This window comes from Pezoporus flaviventris, unplaced genomic scaffold (assembly GCF_033815535.1).
Source record: "Pezoporus flaviventris isolate CSIRO_AGI_PZ_B2104156 unplaced genomic scaffold, CSIRO_AGI_Pfla_v1 ptg000020l, whole genome shotgun sequence".
NCBI classification, from domain to species: domain Eukaryota; kingdom Metazoa; phylum Chordata; class Aves; order Psittaciformes; family Psittacidae; genus Pezoporus; species Pezoporus flaviventris.
This window is the reverse complement of record NW_026892568.1, coordinates 2,724,281-2,746,709: the sequence shown is the minus strand read 5'-3', so window position 1 is coordinate 2,746,709 and position 22,429 is coordinate 2,724,281. Positions and strand designations below refer to the sequence as shown.

At 40.1% G+C, this 22,429-nt stretch overlaps 1 protein-coding gene across 2 annotated transcripts in view; it reads right to left on the bottom strand.

Moving 5' to 3' along the window:
- TEX2 (testis expressed 2) overlaps nucleotides 1-16,845 on the bottom strand; it is a 28,380-nt gene extending 11,535 nt beyond the window's left edge. Inside the window, exons 1-6 of one of the 2 annotated variants that reach the window (XM_061455317.1) lie at nucleotides 15,173-16,845; nucleotides 8,064-8,264; nucleotides 6,120-6,456; nucleotides 4,731-4,978; nucleotides 3,020-3,169; nucleotides 1,540-1,639 (exon numbers count right to left, since the gene is read on the bottom strand). In XM_061455317.1, coding sequence (XP_061311301.1) covers nucleotides 1,540-1,639; nucleotides 3,020-3,169; nucleotides 4,731-4,978; nucleotides 6,120-6,456; nucleotides 8,064-8,264; nucleotides 15,173-16,834 — 2,698 coding nt within the window. In that variant the 5' untranslated portion in view covers nucleotides 16,835-16,845. The remainder of the gene's footprint in view (nucleotides 1-1,539; nucleotides 1,640-3,019; nucleotides 3,170-4,730; nucleotides 4,979-6,119; nucleotides 6,457-8,063; nucleotides 8,265-15,172) is intronic. The other variant, XM_061455315.1, reaches the window with a different exon arrangement.
- Between the last annotated feature and the right edge of the window lie 5,584 nt (nucleotides 16,846-22,429).

Sequence of the window (22,429 nt, the reverse complement as noted above, 5' to 3'; positions counted from 1 at the left end):
GTTCCTTATCTCATACTGTGCACAGCTGAATTCTATGACAAATTCTCCATCCTGGGGAACCACTGCTGCTTGACCTTTAAGAACAATAAGCAGAACTGAGATCTTGTAGAGACAAACCACCCCAGTGAATAGAATCCCCCTCAAGCCCCTGAGTTCAGTGCTGCAATCTCCTCCAACCAGCACTGCAAGGAAGGACACAGTACTATACACCTGCTGTGTGTTCAATACCCTCACACTCTGAGAAGATACTACATAAAGAACATAACAGTCTGTTCCCTACTTAGAAATATTGTGCACAGGAGAGCTAGTGAAGATTAATCCTGTTACAATCTACAGCTAATTATCTGTTCAAACTTCTCTCTACCCCTGTCTGTTGTTATTGTTCTAAACACACAACTGACCTGCTGAGGTCTGGCTCGTTGCTGGCCTCTAATTTAAGAGCTTCTCCAGAGGGTCTTAATGTTCTTAAAAAGTATTGCAAATTCATTCAACTCACTACCAGTTTATTTGGTTTAGCTTAGCACCATCCAGAAATGATTTTGATATCTTCTTCCAAGAGTTTAAAGAGAAGTTTAAAATAAAACTAAGTTGTCTGCCATGCAACCCATAGCTGCACCACAGCAAGTTCTCCAAGGAAGTATTTCCCTTTAGACCAATTAGAAACTTTTCCACCCCAGTGTAACAATACAGTAACTAAAAAGGTGAACAGAGTAAGAGGAGACAAGCCAAGAAATCCTTAATAAACTCAGAAACAATTTTAAACTATAAACTGCTCTGGTTAGGTGTCTAAGAAGAAACACAGTATCCACCTCTCACAGCATGTAGAAAATACTTTTGAAGTTAAAATAAACAACATAACATTAATCCAAGTTTGTGTTTCTGTGAAACGGAAGTGATAAAAGTATCCTCAAATACACTCTTGTGGCCATGTGCAAGCCCGAAAGAACAGAAAAGAAAGAAAAAGTTCTGATTAATGATTAATAAAACAGCAGGAGGAAAGTCATTCAGCTTAAAAAAAAGACCAAACTCATATTCAATATTAAGGGCATAAAGGGATGCTGCATTTTGAAGGTTCTTTGCAAAGCAACACTGTAGTCTTATTTTTTGATTTATTACAATTGTATTTGCTGAACCACTGTTTTCAGAACAGGGAAACTACCCTTGAAGACAGGCAGGTTTGTTTTCTGGTATGGTACAGAACCAGATCTGTCTTGAGGAGATGTGCATTGCTCTCTGTAGTCCATGTCAGAGTATCAGATACAGGTCTGTGCTTCTGTTGCATGCAAATTTTAGTTTAGTTTAGTAATTATTTCCAATGGAAAGACATGTTTATATTTCCATATCTACAGAAGTATGTTTATACCAAGCTTGTTGTTACTACTATTAAGATAGAGACCACTCTGTATCTCCTCAGAATAAACTCTTACTAAGAGCACTTTCCTCTGATTGAAACAACCACAAGATAAACAGATCATAATATTCTCCACAGGTACAAAAGAGTGAACCTGGCACAAGCAGAAAGAGGAAGCATGGGTTTACCTCTGTGATCAATAGAAGGTTTGAAGGCTTGAAGGATCTTCGGCACTGCTATCCCCATGTCAAGTTCAGTTAGAGTTAGCTCATTCATGAAGTATGGCAGCTAAAAGAACAGAATGCAAAAATCAAATCCATGTTATTGAACTAAACATGGTTGCCTAAGAGAAGAAAGGTCATTAAATTTAAGGAATAGATTGAGCTGAAAAACCACCAGCCACAATTACACAGATTTCTTCCAATTGCAGGATTTTGCAGTTAGTTTCTAAATAGTATTTTAGGGAGAGATTCAGCAGCTGAACTTGGAATGTTTTTAAAACTATGCTGAAGTTCAGATGCTGACCACAAAACTCCAGCATGCTTTTAAGTCAAAGCATGTAAAAGCTCAAGAATGAAGTGTAAATCCTATTTTACTAGGAATAAAACTCAAAGACTTCTTTGGGTTTTAAATTCAATCACATATTTTATAGTTGCAGTGTCTCAGCTATTTTTATCTTTGGCAAATTGTTTCACAGCACATTAACTTTTAAATCTCTATCTCAGTTTTAATATAATAGAAGCACAGAATCACAATGATTTGGGTATCTATTTATTGTAAGGATTTCTAAATGATAGAAATCCTATCTCCTGTGAACTGACAGAGCTTCAACCTATCAAAAATGCATCCATCCCCCATTCCCAGTCTTTCCACTTAAACTGCTTCCAATGAGATGTTTGGGTACCCTGCTGTCATAATTGTGGAAACAGCCAGGGCAGAATTAGGTTACTGCTTATTACCCAAAGCACAGAAAGCACTATCTCACAGCTGGTGCTGGCAGCTAAATTTCAGAGCTTTTGTCAGCAAGACTTCGTCTTCCTTTGCCTTTAGGAACAGGCAAACTCCTCCCCAAACATCAGGAGCTAAGCAGGCCTGTGATTAACTGCTGCTGTTCAGCAGAGCTACAGAATGCAAAGGGAAGATCCAGAAGTCATTCAAAAGCACCACTCCTCCCTTTGCCCTTTGAGCTTCTGCAGTTGATGCACAATTACATCCTATCACCCCCAGACAGCAATTTCCCTGACTATTACCCTTACTGACCTCTCCTGCAAGTAGCATATGTCTGAAGTTAACAGGAACACATTAGAATTGTGGTTCCCTGATCTCCTCCATCTTAAAGGCAATCTACTATTTCCCAAAGCAGCTTTCATCATTTAAAAGCAGCTCTATTTATCCCTAAAGTAAATACAATATACCTCTAGTTTTTACATAAAACTTCACATACAGAAATAGTTAATCCACCTGTAGTTCATTTGAAACTGAAGCACTAAAATTAACCTACTGTGAAATGGATAGCAAAGCTGAACTGGAACTTTGTAGCACATTTATTTTCTAGTCTTTTACATGTAAGTGTAAAATAAGTGTCTCTTCTACTGTTGTAAAACTCAAAGATTACATGCTTGTTTTTCTCCAGTGAGGACGTGTAGTGCAAGTCTCCACACTGATTACCTTTATTTTGCTAAGTTTCATTTGGATCTTCTTTGACACTAGATCAGACCAATACTTCTCTCCTAAAAAATCCCAAAATATTCTTCCAAGCAAAGCATTCACCCAGGCCTCCTGTTCTTCCTCTTCAGCTTCCATATGGGCATCTGGTAACTGAAAACACAGAGCAACTTATTCAGTTATATAAAGCCTAAAAGCTAAGGTTAGAAAAGGCTGCATTTACACCGGGAAGTTCAGTGGTATAGCCCGGGTTAGTCAAGAACACTGAATGCTCAGCACAGACAGCAGCTTTACAACCACATCAACTGGCTTGACATGAGCTTGCTTGTCATCATCCTGACATGCAACAGAGTGAATGAGACCACTTAGATACAGATTGACCTCTGGCAATGAAATGAGAAAGTTGTATGTAATTGAACCTCTGGCAGAAAAAGCAGATAAACCCAAAGTGGGCAGACTTAGAAATGCGTCTGTAGTAGAAACGTGTTCTCTTTTCCCAATAGGCTCTAGAAGAGCAACTGCTCTACTCTTCCCTTGTTTCATCAGAAAATTTGAAAGCAAGACCAAATCTTACATCCTTACATCCAGTTAAAAACCACTACAAATAGACGATAAACACAGTACAGGGAAACACATTAAATGTCTCTCAACTGCCTGCAATGAAAGGAGAATTCCCCACCTTTCATCACTACAGGCAGAAATCCTGAAGCCAGCAGAAACACAGTGCTTTCTAAGAGCACTCAGGCAGATGCTCTGAATATCATTTCTTGGCAGTGACTGCACCCAACGGCTGCAGCCTCACGCAAGCAGAATTGCTGGGTTAGTAGCTTCTGCTGTGACGCAAGATTCCTGCCAGCCCTGTTCATCTATTTATAGAATGATCTCCAACACGTGCCAGATTCAGCAGCAAATTCAGCACTGCTTCAGGGGCTGCCACAGGCTAGAATATCTTTTTTCCTGGGGAAAGACAAGATGTGTTTATTCGTATGCTATACTAAGGCCTCCTCCTCCTTTCTGGACATGGTATGAAAGTCTGGCAACAAAGATGCATGATGCTAATTACATCTTTTAAATGAATGGTGATCATACTTAACATTATTATTAAGAGTGTCATACTTAAAGTATTAAGGTTTTGTTTATTAAGAGTGATTCAAATGCAGTCCAAGAGGCCAAAGGATTAGTCACAGCTATGTATACACATATTATGCTATGTATACACAACACAGATTTTGTTTTGACATGCCAGTACCTCAAAAATATGCTTTTCATTCAATCTACTTTAGAATATACAGAGGAAAAAAAACAACGTTTTACTTTATTGGGAAGTGAGGTTTGTGGAAGTTTGATTTTTGTTTATTATTTTGGGACCAGTGTTTTTTAGGACACATCTGTGCATTCCCAAATGAAGGCAATCTACAGCCATATTGCCTTCAGCTGTACAATCTTTCAGGTACAAGACACTGCAAAAGCACAGACATTCTTGGGACATAAGAAATCAAACTAAATCAAGGAAAAACTTGTCTGTTACATTAAGAAGAAACTATGGCCGATAGGGAACTGGCAAGCATGAAAACTCACGCTGGCTTTATAAAAAGTTTAGGTCCAATGTACAGTTAAAGAAGTTAATTTTTCTTTCTACATAACCAGTTTTTAAAATAGTAGTTAACAAAATATCTCCCCACCTCTGATGCATCTTTTGGGAGAAAAGCATTACCTTTTTCACAGCTGTAGGGCTGCTTTCTGCACTGAGGACTGGACTCCCTGCAGGGCTTTTCTTCTCCTGTGGAACACACTTCGCCATATAGATACTGTAGTCCAGAAGCATCTTCTGCCGTACATTGCCAGCCAGATCCTTGTGCTTTGGCTGGGATGCAATGTCTTCTGCACTTCCCTTGCTGCTGCTTCGGCTGTGTGTGAGAACTCCAGACTGACTATCGGTTCTACTCTGTGAGGGCAAGATCCCTAAATTCAAATTAAAAGGAACAATATCTATTTAACAGAAAAGGAACCTGACAGCCAAATACAGAGTGTATGATCAAACACTTGAAGGAACAAAATTAGCTTGCAGGTACAATTTATTTTGGAAAAATAAGACAATTCAAGAGTAGTGCTTTCTCATTTTGAAAGGTAAATTACACTACTGTGTGCTTAGGTGGTCGTAAACCCGTATTAGTCAATACTTAATATGACTCAGCAGGATGTGGGACTGGAAAAGTCAGCAGGTTTAAATATGGACACTCACATATGTATAACATATGGCAGAATTCCCAACAGGCCTGCTGGGGAAGGCCTAAAATAAAAGTCAGGTGATTAAAATGTACCTATAACTTTTTTTTTTTTAATCTAATTCTAGGCTGTTACAATTAGAAGGGCTGTCAACAACATGTAACTATTAGAATTTTAATTAGCCAGTAATTTTACATTTGCATTTCAAGAAGTTATGTGCCAGAAATAATGATGTTAACTAATTTTTAAAAGCATCTCAGAGAATAAAGACATAAGAGCCTGAGTCATTCAGATTTAAAACCCTATCAGAGGATGGTCTTAAATTAGCATTTCAAACATTCAATCAATACTGCAGACTAACATGTTTGTTGATTCAGATAAATAAATATATATTAGCACAGGACTTTCACTTAAACAGAAAAATGTGTTTTCTCATGACATTAACCCATGAGAAAACTCTGTTGTTCCCAAGAGACTGGAGCAGAAGGAAAGATGGAGGAAGAATGAGTAGTAAGAGGACTGAGTCTAATACTGCAAATGTTGATGTCAGTTCCAGCAGTACCAAAACTTAACAATTAATCCTTACAAAAATGACAGGAGCTGTTACAGTTACTGAAAACAGCATATTCACATAAAACAGCCTAAAAATAGTAAGAACAGTTGAGGGCATATAGCCAAGCGTGTAGCCAGGAGAGGAAAAGGCAGGGTGGGAAGGTGGGAATGAGAGGCCAAGATAAGGAGCAGAGAAGTGTCTTTAGTATTATTTGTCTATAGAGATCACTATGGCTCCACAGTTGCTACAACTGCCTTTGTGAAAACAGAACTTAGGTTTGTTTCTTTTAATAGAAACTTTTACTAGAATATGAAATTTGAATACCTGGCTTGCTCCCACATAAACTGGATAGCTTCTTTGCTTCAGACTTCAGCTTGGAGGCGAGAAGGAACCTTCTGAACCATTCCTCCTTCTCCCTACCAGTCCTTCCAAAGAGATAAAGCACTTGATCCTTTTGGCTAGTGTACTTTGCTCCACCCTGAGATTTCTTGGACTCCTCGTTGTTCATGTCTGCTTTTTCCGCAGATAACTTTTCCTCTGTGTTCTCTTTATCAGTCTGGGCCTTAGCCATAAAGTCATCCTGTTTAGCGAGTTCAATGCAAATAGGGTACTTCTTATTCCAAATCCGTTTTCGTGCCAGACTTTTAGGAACCAGGGAAATCTGAAGGATAAATGAAAGGGTTAAATTAACATTTTTCAGTTATATCTTCTGTGTTTCTATACTCTCATAAGGAACACAGGAACGAAAGAGATACAGATCCTACATTGGATATGCTGGGTTTAACTGATGTCCAATCTACTGCTATCACTGTCTTTGGTGAGCCATAGCTTTGGAATTAAAACAAAGACCATTTAAGTGGCTTAGACATCTACAGTCATGTGGATTAGAAACTGTATTCATTTAGAATATCTTATCCTCATAGATACGAAGAAAATAGAAAGAAAAAAGATAAACTTATTTTTGTGACCACAGGATAGATAATGAAAATCCAAACTGAGTTTCAAACTCAACTTTTCAGGCCCACCTCATTAAACTTAAGTATTCAAAGGTGGCAATGGGCACAGGAAGTACGTAAGAATTAAGCCACAGAAGCTATTTGCAGATAACTATATTGAAAATTCAGTCCATTGAGAGAGAACTGAGACAACACAAGTGAAGAAGAGTGGTAAGAGTTAAAAATTATCTTGGGGCTGAACTTATCAGTGTTCTCCAAAAACTGGGTAAATACCTTGGAGAATAGTCACTCATCTGCTTATTACAGTCAGGGTGCTTGGCACTTGTGTAACTGAATGGGGCTGGTTTGTGGGGGGAAGCACTGGAAATTTTTCTAAGATACCATGGGGAGCAGTTGTCAGTCAAGCACTCTTGTAGCATGCAAGAGCTTTGCTTGTCTTCATTATGCAAAAAATGAGTCTGCAATAGCCCAGAACCTAATTTTTTGCTTTATCTTTTTCACCATCTTCCTTTAATGGAAAGCAGAGCTGACAACAGGCTCCTTTCCCACGCTGACTGAGGGAAACGAAGAGAGGTTTTCCTTCCCACTGCCTTGGTCCTCCTCTCCCTCTAATTTCCATAGTCAACTGAAGCAGTTTCCTCATACATCTGTACTGCCAAGGCCCATTCTTGATGCAACACATTAAAAAAATCCATTCTTTTATTAATGAGGTATTGATGTATTACTTAGTACAATGCCAATGGAATCAAATTCATATGGCAACTCTTCACAGATTTGAGGGAGGCACATAACATGCAGGAAAACTGTCCCAGCATTATTCTTGATGCATTCTTGCAGCTGCAAAAATCCCTGCCTCCTTCCCTAGCCAGTGGGTACCAACTGCAAGTCATGTTTGTTCCAGCCACCTCTCTCCCCTTTTACATTCATATACAATGTATATTCCCTCTTGAAATGAAATGAAATAGAGACAACCAAAGATTGTAAGATATTTTGTTGTAAGCTTCAGAACACTCATGCAGTAATCTAATGTATGGGGAGTGGTTCTCCAAACTCCCGTGTGGTGACTTCTGCTCTGAACTGCCGAGGAAAATCATGCTTTTCTCTTGCTGTGCAAATATGTAATTTTTATTAAACCGTGCTCAATCTCCCTCCCCAGCACAACCTTTTGCTGGCTAGTCACACCACCACTTCTGTTTACATAATGACACAACATGAAACTAGAGGAGGGAAAGAAAATTCACCATTTTAAAAGAAGTTTCAGTGTTTTTTGTTCAAATCGGACCCCAGCAAGGGCATACTCCCAAGCACTCACCTTGCTCTCTGTAAGTTCATAAATTTTCTGGCTGACATATGTGACTTCAGGCTTTGGCTCATTGTAGACGGCCCTTCTAGAGATATTTTTATTGGGTTTTGAAAGTCGCAAGGTGCTTCCTTCGAGTCGCACATAGACAGAGTGAGTCAATGTAGCATGGTATGTTTCTGGATCATAGTTATAGATTTCATTCATCCATCCCTAGAGAAGAAAACACTTGTTAACAAGCTTTTAAAAGGCTGGAAAATCAAGTCCAGCACACACATGAAAGTTTTATATCACCCATGCTTTTGCTACGGCACAAATACAACAAAACAGTCAATGTTCTAAACGAAGTAGCACCACAGTGACAGAGCATGAGATGAGGACTGTATTCTGAGCACGTAACTTGTTTCTCTGACTAAATAATTTCGTCTGTGTAGCACAGGGAGCTCTCACCTCACCTTCAAGAAACACTGCGAGATCTGCAGATGCGCCTTGCTGGGAAAAGCCAAAGGGCAGCCAGCAAAGGGGACACTGCAGAGTAGCCCATCTACTTGCAGCAAGCACGGGCATTTCAATCACCAACAGACAAGGCAGAGCAAACAGCGCGCCTGCTTATACACAACACGGGCATTTTAATCACTGACAGTTAAGGACCAAGTGGAAAACCACACTGGAGTTTGTTTTAATGCACCATCACTGCTTAGGATCATTTAATATGTTGTGTAACTGCCCAGTTACAACACAGGAGTCATACATGTGCATTTGTTTCTGTGCAGTGAAAGAAGCAGAAAAACAAATCAGCCCTGCTGTAACAAGCCTGCAAGTGCTGACTCTATCCGTGGGGGTGATGTTACTCCTCTTCTCTAGCATCTGGTTACAGAAAATGCAAGATAATAAATGGGGCAGAAGACAAGCCAGAATACTCATTCAAGGATGACAAGTTTTTCTTCTCTTAACCTGCCATACAACATTCTTTGATAATGACTCCTACCTGCACATCAAAACTTTCATTCAGCATACTCAATATTCACTAATGTCAACAGAAAGCAAAGGAGGCAGAAAACAGCCATGCCCTAGAGCATAAAGTAAAATGGCACCTTTACAAATACCTAGGTGCATATAGAAGAGGGAGAGCATCCATTGCTGGGAAGTCGGGAGAGCTGAAGGAGCATCCATAGTATTCTTCAAAACAAAGAAGTTATAGCTACCTTATGCAAAACATCCCAGAATTTACTGCAACATTTTGACTTAAAGAAGTTTCCACCCACACACAGAAATGTAAAACGTATTTTAACACTTATTTCCTTCAGTGCCATATAATTTCTCAAAGTAGACAGCATGCACTGTCTTAGGTGCCATAGTAACAGTGATGTTTTGCTTACTCCAACATCTAGCTCCATTTTCACTAGAAACTGAAAAAAAACCCCAGGTAAACCAGCCTTTTTTTAATGTTCAGAAATATTGTCACTCACCTTTGTTCAGTTCCAAAGCAGACTACCTCTTTTATTAACAGAAATACCTATATCCACATATGCCCTTTGAAGAAGCTTTGTGTTTTGGGTTTTTTTTGCTTACATTGGGTTATATACAACTACCATATAGGAAATACAACGCATGAGGGAGAGTTTTCTATAAACCTCCAAGGCTCTGCACAGCAGGGTTGATGTATGTTTGAGCACATCCCATTTCCTTCCTCAAAATCACTAAGCCAAGACATCTTTGAGCAGACAGCAATTAATTTTCAGCCAGGAACTCCAGCAGGACTTGGTGAAGCACAAGGACGTCACATGAGTCGCCTAAAGCCACTGTGAGCCACTCACTCTGTGCAGAACTGGAATATCCATATGGCCCACAGGTCTCTGGAGAGACTCCCACCTGCCCCTGGATCAGGTCTCTGAGCTATTTGTAGCTCAGACACCAAAGTCTGGACACTGCAGCCAGGCAAACACACAGACAAAAATGTGCTGCCTCAAAAGTTTACTGATGTCTTCCAGGCTGAAGACCACACAAGCTGCACAAAGAGAAAAGGGGTACTTGGATATCCACATGAGCCCTTTCCGTAACTGTAATAAGCGATGATGTTATTTTCAGTAGAAGGGTTAGCAACCTCCGGGTATATACAGTGCCCAAGAAGGAAGGTCAGAACACACTTGAAGTTTCTTTAATTTCCTGCTTGAGATGGAACCAGCATTGAGATGGAGTTTTCTAACACAAGCACTTGAGCTGAGCAGGCAACACAGAGTGATGAGAACAAGGAGTGATTTACACAGCATTCTCTTGACTACTGTGTACCATAGTAAGGAGTTAAAATCCATGAACATAGCTTCAAAGAAAAGCTGAGACAACATGAGCGCTTGGGACACACATCAGATGCACAAGTTTTGCTGTAACTTCCCAATAGCTGTAAGACTGTTACCCAACACCCTTACAGGCATGTTTAATTTTATCTCTCCAGCACATACTGAGCTAGCCACAGCTGCAATAAAAAGGAGCCAGGTCCAGCCTACATTAACTGACTTAAGCCCAGTGAATCTTTATTAACACAGGGAACTGAATTCATCCTTCACGACATGCACTAGAGCAGAGCCTTTCCTATGCCATGTCTTCTGTAACAGTGCCAGTACCAGCCTTTCTGCCATATTTCCTTGCCCTACACAACTAAACAACAGTAAAAGTCCTTTTGAAGACTGACACCTTCTTCCCAGCAGCAGCAACACATGGTGAACTTAAAGGACAGAAATAAACTAAACTGCAACTCTGCTTCTCCAGGTTGTACGTTCTCTCTCCTCTTTAGGCTTTCAGGAGCCCTGCAAAGTCCCACCTGCTTTTCTGATCCCTACCATGTGCCCAGGCTTTCCACTTCAAACAAAGGATTAGCTGTATAATCTGCCAAACACACAATTCTCAAATCCTGGACTGCTGCCTCCTTTGACCACTGTACCTAACAAACCCAACAGAAGTGCAAACACTGCCTCTCATGGCACAACCATCAGGTTTTTAGCAACTGAAGAATCTGTTTAAGACTTTTAACAATGATTTCTGGCTGCTTAAGGTACTGAACATTCAAAATTTAAGACCAACAGAAGACAAATACATTTGCTGCCTACATAGCAATTTCTAGACAAAGAAAAGATCGGCTGCGTCATATATCTGAGGCATAGCCCAAAACCCAAAAGACAGAGAAGTTTAAATTCAAATATTTGCTGTTTTATTTCAGACCTAGCCACCAGTCAGGATGAAAAGAGATACCTACCACATCACTACAAACCTTCCTGGGACAGAACTTTTTTGTTTCCTTATTTCTAAGGATGCACTGTTTGGTTTTGCACTCAACTTTGAAGTTATTTTGTAACTCAGAGAAACACTGCGTGGCTGAGAGCAAATAATATGTGTTAATGCTTCACCAAAGAATGATTCTTCACTCTTTTAATGCACCTGAAAATACGTGCCAGCTGCAGGACTTTCTTCCCCTCATATCCCCAGTGCTGTTCAAGGGGGGGGAATGACACCTCTGCCTTCTCACCTCAGCAATTTTCAGTTTTGTAAATTGCTTTGTTTAGCTTAAAGGGGATTGAAAACAAGACCAAAAATTAAGCCAAAGGTCCTGCATTTTACGAACAATTTTAGCAGAAATACCTCTGCCCGCTCTCTCAGCAAAAACAAGTTGGAGCAAAAGATTTACAGCCTACGGAAATAGTTTTGCAATGCATCTAAACAGAGAAGTTATGTTACCATAACGTCCTAGAAACAGATACGTTTTCCCGAACTACCGAAACAACAATGGATTTCCTTGTGTAGGAGAGCAGGGACTGTATGATGGGTCTTTCTTGTGCTAGCAAAGTTGTTAAAACAAGAAATTTAGTAATTCAGGGAGGACAATGACCATAGTCATAAGGCACTCTGCAGCTGCTTGCCATTTACACTGATCCTGTGATCTCCATTTATAAAGGTCAGCAGTTGCTCTGGATTCACAGCTGAAATCAGGAGAAAGTGCCTCACCATCGGACTGGTAACCTGGCAAAGCCTCTGGTTAGGATACTGGGCACCATGGCTGGTACAGCAAAGGGCACAGTTATTATTCATGAACCCCTACCTGCGCTAACAGCATCTGGCCTGCCTGTTAGGTGGCAGAGATGGAGCTGGCTTTCAGAGTGCAGCACGTCACCTCTGTCACAGCAGTGCTACCAACAGGAACAAATGGGTCCGTGGAAAACAGGCACCTGCATAAAATGGCTTTAAAAGGCACATCCTGGTTTATCTTTCCCCTTTAATGGCTCTGGGCTCCAAATCTTTTATTTTAAATAAAAGATCATTACTTCTACGATATTTTCAAATACATAAATAAAGGAATTAGCAAGTCAACTTCAATCTAAACCCAGATCTGGATCAAAACTAGTCCCAGAGTTTATTAGTGATATTAACAGGTTGATTAATATCCACTATCATTAAATAATACAGTCAAATGCTTCATCAAGAGACTGCTGATCACCCAAATCACACTGTATTAGTATCCCTCTCATTACCACTATTTTGTAACACTTTAATAGTATTTTGCTTGATGAACAAGGAAAAATAATGCAGTATTTTGAGCTTTTATTGACAGGAAATCTAAAGACACAGAAAAGATCTAAGATGGGCAAAAGTAATCACCACCTGAACTGGAAAAAAAACTACTTTTTTTTTGCCAGAGGCCACTAGCAAATACAATATCCCTTGGGTGACTTCCAGGAACAGCACACTGGTAAAAAGCCTCCTGTTGCTGTATAATTGTGGCTCAAAAAGCTTCATTTCTCGAGCAGTCTTCTTATGCAAGTTCTTTCTAATGGAAAGGATAAATCTATCACTTCCATTTCAGCTGTTACTTAAAACCTTCTGTATCAGCCATCAAAACACAAGGGAATGAACAACTCAGAAGGCCAATAAGGAAGTTAGAAAAGTAATACATTCAAGAGGAAGAAAAAAAAAAAAAAAAAAAGGAAAAGGAAGCCAGATAACTGAAGCTACAGAAATAGAAGATAAGAAAACACACACTGAAGATGCAGGGGGGGCTGCATGCATCTTCTGGCTGGGGCACGTTCTTCCTCCACAACAAAAGACGTTTGAGTGAACTAAGCACGGAAATCTACAGAAGCACACACTAACCTGCCCAGCAGTGGTTTAGTCTGTCACATTGCAAAGGAACAATTTTGGGGAGACAGTATTAATGGTCAGGTATTTCAGCAATTGCTGAGGGGAATTCTCCACTAGTTCTTGAAATCAGGCAAATGCAAACTTCTTAAACAGTATTTACATGGGGGAGAATGCACACGTACTAGTACAAAAATAGCCAGACAGTAGTTCGGCAGAATCCCAACTCCTACAGCCTCATAAAGAGATCCTACTCATAGCATTTATCATAGTGGCATGGAAGTAGCCCAAGCCAAAATACAGGACCAACAAGTTCTGAAGATAACATCTTTACGCAAGAGCATCAAGTCTGATTTTCTTATATTCAAGTGAATGTTATTATAAATTAAGCCTTTATCTCATTTTTCAGAGGATTTGAACTGTCCAGTGCTCATTCTGACAGATACAAATAGCAAATAGTTGTATGAGGTAGGAATAGTAACTTGCAATCTGCTAAATCATATTACATTATGTTCCACTACAATATGGGCACTGAGCTCGTTTTTAAATTCCTGAAGCATTAAAAAGCCCTTTTATAGGGCTTTACATATTAATGGCAATTACTTTGTGTGCTACTGAGTGAAATAAATACTTATCAGATCATACAAAACAATAATCTACAGCAATACAGACTTCTTCATGCAGTTTATTTCTTGCCTACAGCCATTCTCAAAAACATATCTCCTGGATAAAAGGATTAAAATATAGTTTAAAGGTTCCTGAATAACACATAAGATCTCAAAAAGCCAGTTTACCACTAGCCAATAACGAATAGCAGGATCTTTACCAGCTTTCATGTATCAAGGCAAATCTATACACAGGGTCTCAGCCCCCAGTTAAGAAGGACAGAACTGGAAGTTTGTCAGGATTTGAATGTGCACGCAGCAGGTAAATCAGCTGGGCAGACAGGAGTGTTCGGTCTGCATTCACAACAGCAAAGACCACAGCGCATACCATTCAACAAAAAAAAGGGAACACCAAGGTAAAATCGGGCCAAGCCTACAACTGCTGCCTGAACTCAACATAAGATGGCTTTTACATCCATTTCTCCAACTTTCCGGTTACCTAAAGATACAAGAGATTAGCTAGCAATACACTACAGATTCTACAGCATGTAATCAACACCATCTTAATTTGAATTCAGGCAACCTTTGTGTTCCTACACATCTGGAGACGTACCTTCAGAAAGCTCAGGATAGATTTAATACGTACAGAAATACAAGAAAGCATTCATAAAAACTCTGATAAGTGATGTGAAGTTTGTACCACCATCATTCTGAAATGCTTCTTTTACATATCAAAAAGAGAACCTGAGAGCTTGATTTCAAACCCAGCTTTCAGGCACTCGTTTTATTGAGATGTAATCCATACTATACAATGCAATATTTAAGATAGCAGCACACACAACCACTGACATCATAACCCATGAAGACATCCCTTTCATTGCTCATTTCTCCTCCTGCTGTAATTAGGTAATGTTGGAGGAAAATTCATATGCTCTCCAACTACCTATGCTTTACTTGACCACAATGCTTTTCAATCTGCTTTGACTGGACAAGACAGACTAATCACTGCGTAGACAGTAAAATACCACAGAAACAAAATACATTTCCCAAAACACATCTTCAAGCACAAATGTTACTTTACACACTAAACTTTGACACCACTTGCTCTCAGTAGTTCCCCTGGATCATTTGAAAGCCACCAGCAAAACAATTAGCCCTTCTACTTTGGAAGCAATTCTGGTTTTCTGCTAGTCCTTAAGGACACTGAAGTATTACATATTCTTGGATACTAAATCATTTGTGCCCCTGCCAAAGCCGCTTAATTCTAAAACAATACTCTGTTTATAAGCAGGGATAATTCAGCTCATTTACACCTTCAGAATAAATCTAGTTTACTACTTCTACCCAAAATAACGCACAGAGACACACACATAAGAAACGTTATGACCTCACCTTCAGTATTTCAGGTTCTTTGATGTCTAGAGCTCCTGTATTCCATTGCTTTTTCATACTTTTATGAAATTTGAGATATTCATGAGTACGTGGAGTAAGAAGCCAAATCACACAGATAGCTATCATAAATCCAAGGGCCATTCCAAATAAAAGTCCACTTAAGTAGCCAGGGAGAGGGATAATAAAGTAAGCATAGACTAACAGCGTTAAGAAGTATAAAGTTTTCACTGGTATTTTAGGCTGTTGCTCATATGGATTATTTTCATCTTCACTACTGAGCAAAGTACCATTTTCCTCAGTTATCTCGGGATCAAGCGAAGTTTCAGCAGGTTTATCAGTTTTGCTTTCATCCTCTAGCAAGGAAAAGTCTTCAGAATACAGTTCACAAAACTCCTCATCCTCTCTGCTTGCTAGTGCAGACAATGAACATTTTTCAAGTACGAGTGACGTTTTCGAACTAATGTCCTTTGTGCTTGCAGACTGAGAGCTTTTGGTCTCTGTCTCTTTTGCATGTTCTTCAGCCACTTTTGACTGATCGTTCTTATTCAGGTTAGAGTCACTTCCATAGAAGTCCCCTTCAGAATCACATTCTTCTTCCTTAATGCTGTAGTTGTTATTGCTTTCCAAATGGCCATTCAAACTGGAAAGGTTTGAGAGTTCTGAAGCACTTGAAGATAAGGCTTTGGGCCTGTGGCTACTACTTTCATCACCCATTATTTTACTGAGCAGCTGAAAAGGCTCATAGATTACTTCAGAAAGGCGTCTTTTAGTATCTTCAATTTTAGCCTCCATTTCAGGTACTTTAAAAAAGGAACGGGTGTCAGAGGGAGATGTTAATGGAGATGAGGGGGCAGTTTTTGAATCACCACCTGTAGCTCGAGGTTGAGTGAACTGTTTGAACAGATGCAAGTTCAGTTTTGAGTCAGGTGGCCTGTAAGACACTGTTTCAGATTCCTGTTTGGAAGTGTCTGTAGACAGAGATTTTACTAAGGTTTTCATTAGCTGTCTATGTCGCATCGGTGGGGTGGGCTCTTTTGGTTCCACATCTGTTGAAAGGGACTTGACTAAACCTTTAAAAGGCTTTGAACTAGAAACTGTGGATGATCCACTAGAGCAGACAACTGATCTGGAAGGGGATGAGGATGGGGAAGATGACAGGCTGGATTTCTGTTCCACAGGTGGTGCACCTGATGAGCTAACTGTATGACATGAATGTGATGGAGACAGGACTAGTGGCACTGCACTGAATACTTGGGATGTGGAAGGAGAATCCAACAGCTTTACAGTCTCTGCAGTTGGCAGAACTGCAGACGATGAGGACAGTAGTGATGCAGAGTTGGCCATGTTAAGCGAGGTAGCTGGACCAGAAAATTCATGGCCAGTATGCTCAAAGCAGAGGTCTTCCTTGGCTTCAAGTGCTGTTACAATGCTTTGGTCATCTAGTTCCTCATCAAGAAATTCCTTAAACTCTTCTTCCTCCTCTTCTTCCTCCTTCCCAAATGCAGAGAAATGAATAGTGATGGTTTCTCGGGAGACAGATCGTTGGACCTGCACTTTTGGTGTTGGCTGCTTTGAGGACATTTCACCAGTTTTCTCTGCATGGCTACTGTTCTGACTTGTCATTGCAGGTCCCAGAGACGTGTCAGTCTGTAAAGAAAACATAATACTATGTTAAATGCCTTTTTTTCTCCTTTCTTCCAAAACACCCTGATTTTCAAGTGCTAAGCCAAACACAAGAGTTATACACAACAGGTCAGTCAGTTGAAAATTAAAACACTCCGGACATTCTTCATCTGACTGGATTTAAAGCTGTCTTGTCAAATTATGGACTGGTACTATGAAACGGACTGTAGATTTATTTCATTGCACAAAACATACCTATATTTTAGTTAATACCCACTTCTCATCTGCTTAACTACCTCATTCTTAGTATCACTGAATGCAAGAACAGGTTCAAAGAAACCCCATCCCACCCCAGCAGACTGAAATTCTTCACTCCTAACTCTCAGCTCCTTCTACACACAATAATTAATGTTTTCTATTTCTTTTAAATAAATAAAGTCAGAAAGATGTAAGTCTTCACGTGTGGGGTCAGTATCATCTCTTGTATACGTGTTTGAACTGAACTGTAGGAAGTAGACATTTAAAAAGCATTTTATCATATGTGTTATCATTGTTTATGCTTGGACTCGATCATAAGGGGCTTTTCCAACCTAAATTATTCTATGATTCCATGTTTCTTGAACAGTTTTGCTGTAAGAATGTGTAAGGACACTTCAATAGAACAAACTGCTCTCACTGATACAGCAACACTATGTTTTAAATACTAATCCCTGATCAGATCAGTGCACACACATCGCTTACGCAATAGATACACTCACACACCTGCCTTCTACATCAACTACGCATTATTTCAAGCATTCTATGGGCCCATCAAAGTGGGCTTAACATATATTTACATGGAGAGAAAATACCTCATGTTTAAAGCAAGGTACCCAGGATCATACACAAAGATGGATCACGAATTACAAGATTAGCTCTGCCTTTCCGGCTGCAAGGCAGCACTCCATCTTCATTGCCAGGACAGCAAGTTTACCACTTCAGTAACTGAATTATTTTTCAGAAGCTGTTAAAATGCTGTAATCAAACTGTCAGGCTGAATTAATGAGAGGCCTTTGCTGACGTTTAAAGAGCAGTTCAGAGGAACGGTTGTGTGGTGGTGAAGAAATGTGCACTTCACAAACAGTTGTGATATCCAGCAAGCCAGTACCACCTGCTTGTCGTCGTCTCCCTACTAAAGGTTGTAGCCCTTCATACTTGCTGATGGAGCTGTTCATATAAACATTTTTTTTAACTTGTCAAAAAAATGATCTGGGTTAAATATTTTAAAGTAGCAGGTCTTTGCTACCCGGCTCATCAGTAGCTGGGTAAAGCTGGAACAGAAACTAGTATCTATCCACAGCTTCCTACTCACTATAGTTGTCCATTTTATGGCTCCCAAATTGTTGAGTAGTTTATTCCTCGCTTTTTCTAGCATTTGTGTGATTCCTAATCAGTCATATCTGTATATATAACTTGGTGAGAGCTATCATTGGTAAGAAACTTGGTCTCTCAATTCCCTGTTGGATTAGCACACTTGGGAAACCACCAGCATAGAGAATCTGTTTTCTCCAAACACAGCTCCATTTCACAGTTGAAACTGGAAATTTCCCTATTTTTTAGACAAATGCACCCAAATATATTTTGGAGAGGGAGAATACTACTACTAGATATGCATCCAACCCTAGTCCTGGACCATCAGCCATAACGCACCTCTACCATTTTGTGCCAGTTGTGAAACTGCAAGACTAGCACACCCAAATTTGAAAGTACAAAGAAAAACCTCTTATCTTTCAGGTCAATGAGCCTTTAAAACACTATATACACAAATGAAGGAAAAACCCATACAAGAGCTGCACTTGCACATGATGCTGCTGGCATCCGCTTGAAACATCTGACCCCTTCCCTTCTGCCTAACCAGCACTAAGGGTGTATCAATAATCCAGCAACATAAGAGGAAAACATTAACTACTCCTTCCACCCCCTAATAACATTTCCAATGTGCTATTCTCCATCTAGAAATTCATAGGTTGAGTTAAGCTCTTTAGCACACTATTAGCACAAGTTAATTACCTTGTGTTTCAACACCAGTTGCCATGTTGTGCTAATGCAGTGCTAATTACCTGAAACAGAGGAACTTTACTTGCACACACTAAATGTACTGAAAAAAGATTTTACTGCTCACTGAACAAGCAACATTTGGAGTTTTTACATCAGGACTAAGCAGATAACACAGAAAGGAAGGAAATTCTTCATAAGCCAGTATCTGCCTACCCTTAAACATGTTACTATACCATGAATTATGTTTTACAGAAGTGCATTCGTAATTCCACACTATCAACAGAGTAGCAGTGGAACATCAACATAATCCAGCTGCTTGCACTTGCATCCTCAGCCCACGACTTATGAGATAACTAGGAGTATCCAAAGCCCACAACATCTGGCCCAAGTGATATTTCAGTTGAGGGGACTGGTTTCCAGGAATAACTATTTTTATTGGGGCAATAACCATTTTTAGTCTTTCATCTTGCTGAAAGTTTCTAAATCAACCCTGTTTATAGGCTGGTTTTGCTACAAGGCTTCTCCCAAACATAGTTTCACAGAGCTGCATCTTGTATCAAATTTTCAAGCAACTGGTATGTAAAAAACAGGAGAAATATATATAACGCTATTTACTTAACAGAGCATATGTGTTTCGGTCAACGGCAGATATTTCATTACAGACATTCTGAATATCAATTTGGATTACAACAATATCATGCCTTCTAGATTATTCCAAACTTTTAACAACTCTAACCCCTCTCGATACACCAGGTACCCTACTGAGAAGAATTTGTCCCTACAAACCACAGGATAGGGGATTTCCCCCTTCTCTGGGCAGGCCCATGTTTCCAATCCGTTCCTGAGAACAATTCCTCTTTTTTTGTTGCAAAGGATTTGGTTGGGGAGGTTTTTGTTTTGTTTTCAAAGTAGGTGTTGGGAAGCTTTTCCACAGTGAATACAACAATAAAATTCCAGATTCCTCCCCTGCTCCCACTACTGACAGCTCTCCCACTAGGTGTTCAGTTTTGATAAAGATATTTCTTCAGGCTCTTGAACCATGCATTTTTACCCCTTAAATCATTCTAACAGATTGACTTCTTACTGATTCCCAGCTATCTTTTTCTCTCATTTCCCCAACTTTTTCCTACGCCTCAACTCCTCTTCCAGATTACATCAATACGTGCAGAGATGTAGGTGTCTTTACATAGGACCCTTCTTTTGAAAGCCACATTGTCCTCACCTTCGCTGGCTGCCTGTTTAGTTTGTTAGTGTTGCTGATTCTGAAGACGTGAGGTATCAGTTTTATTTATGTGGCTGGCAGGCCTGAATAATAATTAGATCTTCAGGCTTCAAATGATTCAAAACATTAACTTTTACCTGGAAGGGAAGGAGGCTGCTCAGAAAACAACTGCTTTCCCCCAAAGGTTTGAACTTTGGTTACTTCTGTAGGGCGGAATGAGAAAGCTGCCAACCAACTTCCACTTTTTATGTTAAGGCATGGCACCCCCATTACCCACATAACAGCAGTTTCTAATCCTCACCTACAGGCACTGCTTTTAAAGTGCTATTAACAGGAAACAGCAAGCCAGGCAAATATTCCTTGCCCAGCCCTTCACCACTGAGCAGTGAGGAAGCACGGTCAGGAGCTGAGGATGTGCCATTATGGAGGTGACAATGCATCACCATGTATTGCATGTGTATGCCATGATGCACTCGTTCATGAACAGGGACACCCAGGGAGAGACCAGGTGTTGGGCAGCACTGGGTCACGTTTGGCCACGGCACCTTCCATAAGCGTTGCTACAGGAACACGTGCTCTTACCTACACCAGGAATGACTAATGGGGAGTGTTTACAGGAACCGCCAAGCACTCCATCCTTCTGCCCAACAGCATAAACAGCCTTCTCCAGTACTGACAAACCCTCTTCCTTTTCCCTGCAGCAAACACCCCACCCTTCCTCAGCTGAGCCCCAGAAACCACCTACTTCACAGCACTGAGAAAACACAAGGTGCACTCAAGTGCCTGGTTTAGACAATTACACTATCAACAGTATAGAGAAACCAACATTTTCACATTAACAATTTAGAAAGTGCTTCAGCCAATCGACAAAGCACCAAAGTAGGAATTAACTTAAAAGAACATTTCAAAGTGGCATACACCCCCCTTATTTCATCCACACAGTTCAACTTAGCCACATTTGCTAATTAAATAAGGGATACTCAGCAGACCAATTCAGTGCTTTTCGTAATCAGTCAGCTGGAGGAGCAGGACAGATTGGGTAACTAAACTGCAGCAGCCAACTACTCCAGTCATCCTGCTATCACTTAATGCAACATCTACGCAAGGGGGAAAGGGTATGCCATAAAATGCTTTCACAAGAATCAGCAGCAAGGTTCAAAACTTGTCAAGAGTAGTTTCCCTGCTCGTTGTTACTAAACACAGACCTAAACAAATGTTTTCCACAAAACAAAAACTCCTTTCCTGCGAAGTACAGAAAAAGTCTTACATGTTATTAAAAGCACTGTAATACTTTCCCCTTCACCTGTCAGTTGCATCAGAAGAACAAGCCCTAACTGCTATTCAGGAAGCCACTGATTTGATTGTTGATAATGCCACAACCTGACTTCATGAGGATTGATATCACTGTTCAAATGGAAAGACGTTTCTAACTGGTTACATTTCTGCTTTCCCCAGTGACCCTTCTGTCCTGTCACCCTTTTCAACAGGAACCTTCTGCTTTGGCAAAGCCACCACCAGGACGAGGAAAGAGGTAGTTGTACTTTTCAGATTGGTGGGGCTCATTTTTACTATTTTGGGTTACTCAGTAGTCATTTCCAAGTCTCAGACTGAAGATAGATATATGTGTAGTACTCTAAATCTATGCCCTATTTGGTAGGAGGGAGAAGCAATATATTTGGTTTTAGATCATCTTTGCAACGTCTACATGATGTGACAAGAGCTACAGACGATCTTACGTTACCACAGACAGGACCACCCTAACGCATTCAGCCCCTCTTTTCAGACCACGTTAGAAGTATGCTAAATCCTTCCCACTTTGGGAAAACCTGCACAAGCCAATGTGATCTGAAACAGCTATTTGCTCTCGGAACACATAGAGTCTGCTTGATATGCTAGAGACCCAGCCAGTATCTTCCTTTCAACACCAAGAAATACAGGACTGTTGCTATTCTTGATATTTATTTAAAACAAGTAACAGAGGTCTCAGCAGACAAAACTCCTTCTGCTAAGAGCTATAAGTCTTCATTTCAGGGCCTTCAAAACAAAGCACAGTACTAGTGATCCTTACTGGATACAGACTTTATTTAAGCAACATTTTAAATCATCAGAAATTTACATCTCCCATAATCCATTACCACTACTCTGCCACAAAAGTAGTCAAGAAAGCCAGGTCCCATTTAGCCCAGAATGACCTCACTGAAGAGAGATCACAGCTGCTGGGACATTCTCTGTCACATAAATATAATCTCATTCAGATTTATTCCGTAGAAGACAAAATAAGGATACAACCCCCAAATTTCAACATCCTTTCCCATCCCATTGAAATACCTAATTAGGACAAATTAAATTCCCCTGACATGTGCACGAGTTAATGT